At 45.3% G+C, this 9,604-nt stretch overlaps 1 protein-coding gene across 1 annotated transcript; it reads left to right on the top strand.

The window, feature by feature from the left end:
- Window positions 1–585: 585 nt before the first annotated feature.
- On the top strand, window positions 586–8,706 carry LOC128936409 (acyl-CoA (8-3)-desaturase-like). The gene is made up of 12 exons (XM_054275342.1): window positions 586–837; window positions 2,687–2,797; window positions 3,509–3,706; window positions 4,064–4,165; window positions 4,324–4,452; window positions 5,297–5,357; window positions 6,027–6,103; window positions 6,398–6,495; window positions 7,131–7,227; window positions 7,494–7,573; window positions 8,250–8,375; window positions 8,655–8,706. The coding sequence occupies exons 1-12, from the start codon at window positions 586–588 to the stop codon at window positions 8,704–8,706; spliced, it is 1,383 nt and encodes a 460-aa protein (XP_054131317.1).
- The last annotated feature ends 898 nt before the right edge of the window (window positions 8,707–9,604 follow it).

Genomic DNA, 9,604 nt, shown 5'->3' with positions numbered 1-9,604 from the left:
GCTATCCCAGGTTTATCCCAGGTAACAGAAGCACTTTCCAGAGCAGAGCTTCGAGGATTATTCCTGCCATGGGCTCTGTGGGAGCTCCCTACTTGCTGTGAGTGTTGGAAAACTGGACTGAAATGTAGAGTTTTATCAGGTTTTAACTGTTATACTGAGTTTTCTGGAGATTGGTGTAGTTTGGTTCTTGGGTTTTTTTAGTAAGACATAAGAATATGCTTAATTCTTGTTTCATCCAAGGGGTTTGTGGACTGTAACATCATAAATGAAGCTACAGAGCGATATTTTTCCTGGTTAATCGGAGGAGTATTTTAAGGGAAGATTTCCCTGAGCCTGTTCTGGGAATGGAATGAACTTGCTGAGGACCCCCCACCTGAGGATACCACGGGGCTTTTGGCACTGGGGATGCAGAACCAGGGTGGGAAAGGGGCAACTTTGTGGGGGCAAACCCAACCCCGAGGAGCTGGAGCGTGTGGAGGAGGCGGAGAACGGAGCCGGGGCGGCTCCCGCCCTTAAATGCCGCGGCGGAGCGGGATGCGGGGCTGCAGCCGCGGGAGGGAGGGAGGAAGGAGGGCAGGAAGCAGCATGGCGCCGCCGGGGGGCGGCGGGCAGCTGCGGGATGGGGACGGGGATGGGGATGGCGACAGGGACAGAGCCACTGCATCGGGCATGCGGCGCTTCACCTGGGAGGAGATCGGGCAGCGGAACGGGCGGGGGCCGGCGCCGCAGGAGCGCTGGCTGGTGATCCACAGGAAGGTGTACGACATCAGCCGCTTCTACCGGAGACACCCGGGAGGGGCCCGGCTCCTCGTCAGCCACGCCGGGCAGGACGCCACGGTGAGCGGAGCGGGGAGGCGGGAGCCGGGATGCGCCGCAGGAGGGCGCCCGGGAAAAGCCGTGCGGAGCGGGTTGGATTCCCGTGGCCTCAGCGGGAATCGGGGTGTGGGACAGAGCCGGGGGGGCGAAGTGTGACCGCTCCGTGCGAGCCTCGCCATCCCCATGCCATGGGACAGGGCAGATGAGGAGATGCAGCCCACGGGAACGGGATCGGAGCTGTTGCTCCAGCTAAATCAGAGCAACAGCTGGAGCGAGAGCTGTGGCTGTGTTCACAGGGATCTTATGTTGAGGGAAGAGACGGAGATCTGACTCCATATTTCAGAAGGCTTGATTTATTATTTTATTATATATATTACATTTAAACTATACTAAAAGAATAGAAGAAAAGGTTTCATCTCAGAAGGCTAGCTAAGCTAAGAATAGAAAAGAAAGAATGATAGCAAAGGCAGCTGTCCCAGACTCTCTGTCCGAACCAGCTGGGCTGTGATTGGCCATTAATTATAAACATCCCAGATGGGCCAATCGAAAATCCACCTGTTGCATTCCACAGCAGCGGATAACTATGGTTTACATTTTGTTCCTGAGGCCTCTCGGCTTCTCAGGAGGAAAAAATCCTAAGGAAAGGATTTTTAATGAAAATATGTCTGCGACAGAGAGCAGAGGAGCACATGGAGATGCTCAGCGGACTGGAGCACCTCTGCTAGCTGGGAATGTTCAGCCTGGGGAAGAGAAGGCTCTAAGAAGAGTTCAGTACCAGTACCTAAAGGGCTCCAAGAGAACCAGAGAGGGATTTTGGACAAGGGCCCGGAGGGACAGGACAAAGGAGAATAGCTTTAAACTAAAAAAGCGTTGATTTAGAGTGCGTATAAGGAAGAAGGTTTTGCTGATGAGGGTGGTGAAATACTGGCATAGGTGACCCAGAGATGCCCCACCCCTGGATGCTCTCAAGGTCAGGCTTAATGGAGCAATCTGGTGTAGTTGAAGATGTCCCTGCTCATTGCAGGGGGGTTGGAGTAGAGGAGCTTTAAAGGTCCCTTCCAACCCAAACCATTTTGTGATTCTTAAGTCTTCAGGATTCCTCTTATCTCCTGGTCTTGCTTGTGTCATTGCTGTGAGCTGCAGCAATTTTTTCCATATATAAGAGATATTTGAGGCTCATGGAAATCAAATAATTTTCAATCCATCAAGTTTAAATTTCAAATTGTGTATTAGTTGAACTTTGCATTCTGTAATTTCAGCACTCATTTCTCGAGTTACTACTGCCAGATTTCTTTAATTTTAGCATGCTGGAAAATCCCAGACAATGGATGAACCAGATATTTTGTTTCTGGGATCTGAGCCAGGTTGGTAGGTAGTTGGTTCCATGTGCAAATCATTAAGCCCTCCAGGATCTGAGCCAGTTTTGGGTCTGTCCATCTTGCAGTAGGTCCATTGCTTAATCTTTTGGGTATATATTATGAAAAATAAAGAAATTATCCTAATTGAGCTGGAAGATTTTAACCAAAAAGCAGAAACCCATGAAAGGTGGCAGCTCAGGAGAGGGTGAGAAGCACAGAAGGCTCTCAGTTAGCAAAGACACCTGAGGAATTAAAAAATGAGTATGACTAATGCCAACATTTTAGAAAGGGTGACACTGCACGCTGAAACTGTGGAGTCCTCTTGGTGCTGCTTTTTGTTGTGGTGTTCTCTCACAAAGGATAAAAAAAGAAGGATGCCTTCCACCAGACCAGGTTGCTCCAACCTGGCCTTGGACACTTCCAGGAATGGAGTGATTCAAAAGGCAATTTTAAATTTTTTTTTTTTTTAACAAAATCTGGATTTCTTTTCCTTTGTTGCTGTGCCTTTGCAGGATGCCTTTGTGGCATTCCATGTTGACAAGGTGCTGGTGAGCAAGTACTTGAAGCCTCTGCAGATTGGGGAACTGGCACCCGACCAACCCAGCATTGAGCCCACTAAAAATGTAAGTCTGTCCTTACAAAACAGATCAAAGGAGACTAAAGGGAAATATTCTGAGATTACACCATGTTCTTCTCTATCAGCATAGCTCCTGGACCAATGGGAACCAGGTTCCTCACATTTTTTGGGCTACTACTTAAAAACAATGTGTAAATATGAAATCCCTGAAGATGAATTTTTCATATCACAGCCTCTCTACCTAAATAGCAGAGTTATCACCTCTAATCTCCCTTGCTTTGAGGAAGAGCTAACCAAAAGGAAAAGGAATATTTTTGGAGAATAAATATTCTCCTTCAGCTGTAGGTCCATTTAATCCTCCCCTGTTAATCCTGGGAAGGGAAAAGAGAAGACAAATATAAGGAATAATTTAATGCAAAAACCTACCACAAGGTGGCATGGGAAGTTCATGCACACAAAGTACAGCTTCCACTAAACACAACTTCAGCTGAGCCCTCTGCTGCCTGCCAAGGATTTGATGGAAGAAGCACCGAGGAGGATTTGTTTTAGGGGTTGGGATGCAGACATTGTGATGGCTGCTCCTGGCTCCTCAACAAAAAGCTGTAGCAGGGCAAAGATAATGTTTATTAAACCCAGCTCTTGCCCTTTTAGCCAGATCCTTTGTTCTTTCTCCCCGCCATCAGAGTGGTTTTTGGGTAATGAGGCTGCAGTGGTGCTCTCTAAAACCACAGAATTGTGACCCTGATGCTTCCCCCAGGAAATGCTGGTGAAAGATTTCTGGGAATTGCGCACTACAGTCGAGAGAATGGGACTCCTGGAGCCAAACCAGCTCTTCTTCTTCCTGCTCCTGGCTCACATCCTGCTCCTGGATACAGCTGCCTGGCTCATCCTCTTCTACTTTGGGACATCCTTACTGCCCTTCGTTTTCTCCCTGCTGCTGCTGACCATTTCCCAGGTGAGCAATGAATTCCACAGCATGGCCTTGCATCAACCTATACACACACACATGTGAGCAGTTTCTTGTCCTTTGCTTCCTCGCTTGGCATAAAAACACAGCCACTATCTGGATGCCAAGAAGAAATTCTGCATGTGGGGATCTCACACTAAACTTAGTTTGGGACTCTTTCAGCAAGATATATTCTGGGGGAAGCCTTGGGACTGTCAGGATTCCACAGTCCCTTTCTGCTGGTGACTTGGGAGCAGTGTCTGGAAAATAAATCTTGATATATCAAGGCAAAGAATGAGTGTGGCACCATCCCTATCTCAATTCCTCTTTTTCTCCCCTCCTAAAGTTTTCTTTCTCCCCCTCCAGGTCCAGGCCTCCTGGTTACAGCACGATTTAGGACACCTCTCAGTATTCAGGAAAACCAAGTGGAACCACTTGCTACACAAGTTTGTGATGTGCCATTTGATTGTGAGTCCCTGGAAAACTTCTGAGGGTTTTCCTGTAAAAACATGTGTTCTGAAGATTCTGTGGAGCATGTGCAGCACTGGGGGGAGGATTAAGGTCAGGAAGTAAAGGGAATTCTGGCTCTTAAAGTGCTTTTCATGCTTTGTTCTTCCCTTGAACAGGGGGCCTCTGCCAAGTGGTGGACTCTCCTGCACTCCCAGCACCATGCCAAACCCAACTGCTTCCACAAGGACCCTGACATTGATATGCACCCTTTCCTCTTCACTTTGGGGAAGAAATTCTCTGTGGAGGTCAGTGAGTGGGTGTGGGAAGTCTAAAACTAAGGTGTGATGGCAATTTCTGTAATGAGGTTTATTTCTCCACAGTTCACACTAAGTCCCTTTAAGAATCTCTTGAACAGCTGATGTGTTGATGTAAATAAATTAGACATGATGTAAGGGCATTGTATATAGGGTGGAAAATCCACCAGCACATTCATGGTTGGAGAAATCTAATGACCTAGAACAACAACTCAGTAATTAATGATCATTAGATAACTTGTAAACATCAATCAATGTAAGGCATGGCTGCAGTCAGCCTGGAATTATTATTTTAGTATTAATGTATGATGCTCAGTCAGAGGGTGGCTTTGATGTGTTCATGTCTTCTAGGAGAGTTTGCTGTGACAGGAACAGCAGGACTGAAAAACCCAGGGCTGTTCCTGGCACTCCAGTTGGGCAGAATTTGTTGGACTGTGTAGGATATTCCCAGTTTGTCCTGCTTGGGCACTGCCAGGAGTGACAACCTAAGAGTGCTGAACCCCTTTTGCTGTAAATCCCACCAGTTCTTGACACCATCACAGCAGCTACAGCACTGAAATATTTTTCTTCATGCCATCATGGGATTGCCATTTAAGTTTAGAGACTCAGAGAAGAAAAATGAGAGAAAATACGTATTTCTGACCACTAACATAACTTAGCCTTGATATATCTAATTCTTCACAAAATGAATCATGAAACAAAGAATGAGGGTTGTGGGAAGTGTGCAAGAATAGTCTCTCTGGAAAATAAATGGAAAAGAGCAAGTTACCTGTGCAAATTGGCAAATTGCCTGGTCTCCACTAATATTTTTTTTCTGTGTTTTTTTTTCCCACAGCTTGGGATCAAAAAGAAAAAATACATGCCCTACAACCACCAACACAAATACTTCTTCATCAGTGAGTATCTCTATCCTTCAATTCCCTGTAAGGTATTAAAGGGGCTTGGAGATTCTACTTTTGACCTGGAGAACTTGAGAAAAACTAAGGTGCCTGAGTCAAAGAATAAAATAAAAAACCAAAATAATAACAACCAGATTTTTGGAAGAGTTGGAGACATCTTATCCTTGATCTCCCACATCCTCCACAGAGGCTCTGGGTTATGATATCTTACCACATCTTTCAGTAGTATCAAAGTCTGTGGGTTTCAGATTTTTTTTTTTGTTTGGTTTGGTTTCTTGGGGTTTTAACTGCAAGTGAGATGTCCTTTTGGAAGGCTGAGTTTGAGTTCTTCAGCCCCAAGTCCCTGATAGAAAAAGGATTTAATATTCATTCCTGTTGTTCCCCTGCTTTGCATCAAGGAATAAGGAGCCAGATAATCTTTGGGCTGTGAAAGCCACTTCTCAAAGTAATAATTTGTGGCTGTTCCTCAGTCAAGAGCCTCAGACAAAATCTGAGTTTTGTAAGAACTCTCAGATAATTGTCAGACCTAGAAATGTTTCAAGGCACTAAACCAACATCCTAACCTGGACAGTTCTCTAGATTGAGCGGGAATTCAGGACCCTTCCCTCCCAGGCTGATATTGTCACCCAGTCCATGATGGCACCAGTGATGAATTTTTCTTTCCAGCTCTTCCTCCGCTCCTGTTCCCCACCTACTTCCACTGCCACACATTCTACATTGCCTACACAAAGAAGTACTGGGCGGTGAGTGCTGCTGCTTGTGTGACCTAAAGGGGTCAGATGGGGACCGTCAGCCTTCCTTCTGAGCATGGAGCCAGCTCCTTGCTGGGCAAGAATGCTCAGATTCACCTCCTACAGCAAGATGTGAGAATGTATCATCAGCTTGTGTTGGATTGCTCTAGATTATTCCATTCAGAAAAAAAAATGTCAAAGCTGAAAGCAAATTGTTCTATTTTACCTATTATATGAGCTTAAAAAATAAATAAGCAAATGTAATTAAAAAAGACATGCTTTTCTTGTTGTCTCTGTTTTTGGTAGGACTTGGCCTGGATGCTGACCTTCTACATCAGATTCTTTTATACTTATGGATCTTTATTAGAAACAAAGAGTCTCCTGGCATATTATTTTATATTCAGGTGATGTGTCTTTAGAAGGTTCTTCAGCCTTTTCTTTATGCATTCTTTCCATCTGTACCTGCTTGTCTTTCTCTATGCTTATATTTCCACATTCTCCTTTGCCACCTCATTTTTTGCCTACTTTTTAATTCATAAATTCTTTTGTTCAATTGCCAGTGCAAGTTTTGTGTTGCCCCATTAGCTGAGGCAACAAAGATTTCACTGAGTGCTGACCAAACTGAGAAATATTTACCTCATATAACATTCAGTGCTTTGAGTGTTGGGTCTGCTGCTGCTTAAAGAGCACATTTAACCAAAACAGCTTAGCCTGGGCTTGCAAATGCCCAGGTATTATCCAGCAGCACTGACTTGAATGGACAGCACACTCTCCCCTTGGATCATTTCACTGATTCTAATCAGTTTGGGCCTTGGCTACAGATAAAACAAGCTGAACACCAGTCAGTGTTAACAAAACACATTAAATAATCATGAGTTTCATAAGGAAATACTAAACTTTCAGAGTTTGGAAGTCCTTCCAGGTGCTGGCTTAGCAAGGCTAGTGTTCAGCCACGTCTTTAAGTCTGGCTTTGCCATTATTTCAATGGCTCCTGCTGACCTGCTCACTCAGCACTGAATTCTCTCATCTCATTGCACAGGATGCTGGAGAGCAGCTGGTTTGTCTGGGTCTCACAGATGAACCACATCCCAATGGATATCGACTACGACAAGAATTTGGACTGGGTGTCTACTCAGGTAAAAGATTTTTCCCTTCTTAAGAATTGTGGCCATACAGGTACAAATTTTAACCATAAGCAAGTCTCCTGTTGCACTAAGGGTGAAATCTGTTGGTGGCTGGGAGGTGAAGGTTAATAGGCTGATGGGTTCAGTCATGGAAAAGGTAAAGGAGTACAGCAATGAGACACTCATGGGCAATGCAAAATGAAATCCAGGTTGAGCTCTGGTTCCTCAACAGACTCTTGGACTTGTCTCTGACTTTGCTTTCCTCTGTCCTCCTCTAGCTCCTGGCAACCTGCAATGTGGAACAGTCACTGTTCAATGACTGGTTCACAGGACACCTCAACTTCCAGATAGAGCATCAGTGAGTACTCACCCCAAGAGGGAATTTTCTTTCTCCTCCTCTTTCTCAAAAAATATTTCCCCTTCTCTCTTTTATTTTTTTCCTTTCTTATTATTTTTTGCTCTGAATTCTACAAATAGTTGTGGGGCAGCAGTGAGTTTATCTTTAAAACTTGAAACTCTTAAAGAGAATCATGTAATTCAGAACTTCTACTGGATCCACAGGATGACAAGAGAAAATGGAACAGGGGCAGGATCAGTGCAAGAACAGCAATAGATAGAGTCAATCCCAAGTTTTAGGGATCAGTGGAAATGTCCTGGCTAAAGCACCTGTTTTTAGTCTGCCATAGGAGTTTAAAGCCACATCTGCTTATTTTTATGCTGTTACTCTATAGAGTGAGATATGCAAGGATGAAGGATGGGCTCATCTCCTCTGTGCTATGGAGAGGGCTACTCCTGGAAAAAGGGATGGAGGGGAAAGTAGTTTCTTCCACAAACATAGTTTAATTTGGAGACAAACTGTGGAAAAGAACAGAAGGGAAAGCAGGAAATTTCTATGAGTTCCTTGTGCTAAAAGCACAGCAGGGGGAAAGAGGAGCTGGGAGCAGTTACAGAGCCTGCTCATTGTGAGCGGGGTGATTCCTGGGAAGCACTAATGGTAGGGTTTCCTGTGAAGCTTGTCTGTCTCCCGTTCACAGCCTTTTCCCTACAATGCCACGGCACAACTACTGCAAGGTGGCCCCTCTGGTGAAGTCCCTGTGTGCCAAGCACGGCCTCGAGTACCAGTGCAAGCCTCTGCTCACAGCCTTTGCAGACATCGTGCAGTGAGTAAAAACAAACCCCCAAAACTGCAGGGGGATGTAGGAGAGACTGGAATCCTAAAAGCAAGAGTTGTTTTGCTCTACCTTTACCCCTTGGGCACATGGTGACTCTTGGGGATGGTGCTGTCCAAGGCAGAGTTGGATTCAATCTTTGTGGGTCTCTCCCAGCTCAGTTTATGGTGAGATTCTGGGAAATGAGCAGAGACAGAACCTCATTCCCTTGTCCCAGCAACACGCCCCTGAGCAGCCCTGTGATGTGTCCCCTCTTTCTCTCTCTCCCAGCTCCCTGAAGACCTCGGGAGAGCTCTGGCACGATGCCTACCTGCACAAATAAATGACAAGGCTTGGTGCGACCATTCACAGCCTGCCGCAGATGCATTCCCAGCAAGCTGAGGGGCAGGGACCACAAGGGACTCTCTGGCAGAAGAAAGTCAGTAAGGACTGAGGGATAAAATTCCAATAGAGATGAAACTGCCTGAATTTTTCTTCTGGTTTTTCCTGGGGTTGTGGTTCAGATATGTTAAGAGTGGACAGGGCAAGCAGAAGGTGAATTGTTAGAAGAGGGAGGAGCTCTTTGCTGAGTCTGGGCATTTCTGAGCCTGGGCATGGGCTCAAGTCAGATGATGGACTGGTGGAGCTGCACACACTTAACTTCATGTCAGAGGCCTCTGATCATGGGCTTTGGTTTTGTTTTTTTTTTCCTCATGTGGAGGGTTTAATGCTTGATACAGCATTTGCTTACTTGAATTTGAAACTGCAAAGGATTTTGGATTAACATGGTGTTCCAGCAATGTGCTTAAACTACAATAAATCAGGATAACCTACAAACAACACTTAGACTGTAGCAAGTGCACATGCAGTGAATGAAAACATAAATGGGTTTTCATTACTATTCTCTAGAGCATCCTCATTGTCACAAGGCCAAGAAACACATGGGGTTAAAGCCAGCTTAAGGCCTCTGCTCTCTTCAAAATTGATCTGGTTTGAGGGATTTTTTTTGTATTTTGTGTTGGGCTGAGACGTGTGCACACTCCACACACACTCCCCCACCTAAACAGGACTAAGATTATACTACAGAAAGGTGAACAAAAAGTAAAACAAATCACCTACAGACATTTGGTCATATCTGAAAGTTGCTGTTGCAGATAAACCAAGATTAGATCAGATTTTGGCTGTGCCAGGCAGAAGGTGAGTCAGTGAAAGAGGCTGGTCCAGGCACTTTTCTTTGTCTC

This window comes from Melozone crissalis, unplaced genomic scaffold, assembly GCF_028551555.1.
Source record: "Melozone crissalis strain CALT ecotype California unplaced genomic scaffold, PUWL_Pcris_2 ptg000018l_1, whole genome shotgun sequence".
Lineage (NCBI taxonomy): Eukaryota > Metazoa > Chordata > Aves > Passeriformes > Passerellidae > Melozone > Melozone crissalis.
The sequence above is the reverse complement of the archived record's forward strand: the minus strand, read 5'-3'. Positions and strand labels throughout refer to the sequence as shown.

What these genes read in the sequence shown, in the direction of transcription:
- LOC128936409 (XM_054275342.1), top strand. Translation starts at nt 586, where the DNA reads ATGGCGCCGCCGGGGGGCGGCGGGCAGCTGCGGGATGGGGACGGGGAT. An exon ending in ACACAAATACTTCTTCATCA is followed by an intron (nt 5,358 to 6,026) that starts GTGAGTATCTCT and finishes TTTTCTTTCCAG; the next exon opens with CTCTTCCTCCGCTCCTGTTC. An exon ending in GCCTTTGCAGACATCGTGCA is followed by an intron (nt 8,376 to 8,654) that starts GTGAGTAAAAAC and finishes TCTCTCTCCCAG; the next exon opens with CTCCCTGAAGACCTCGGGAG.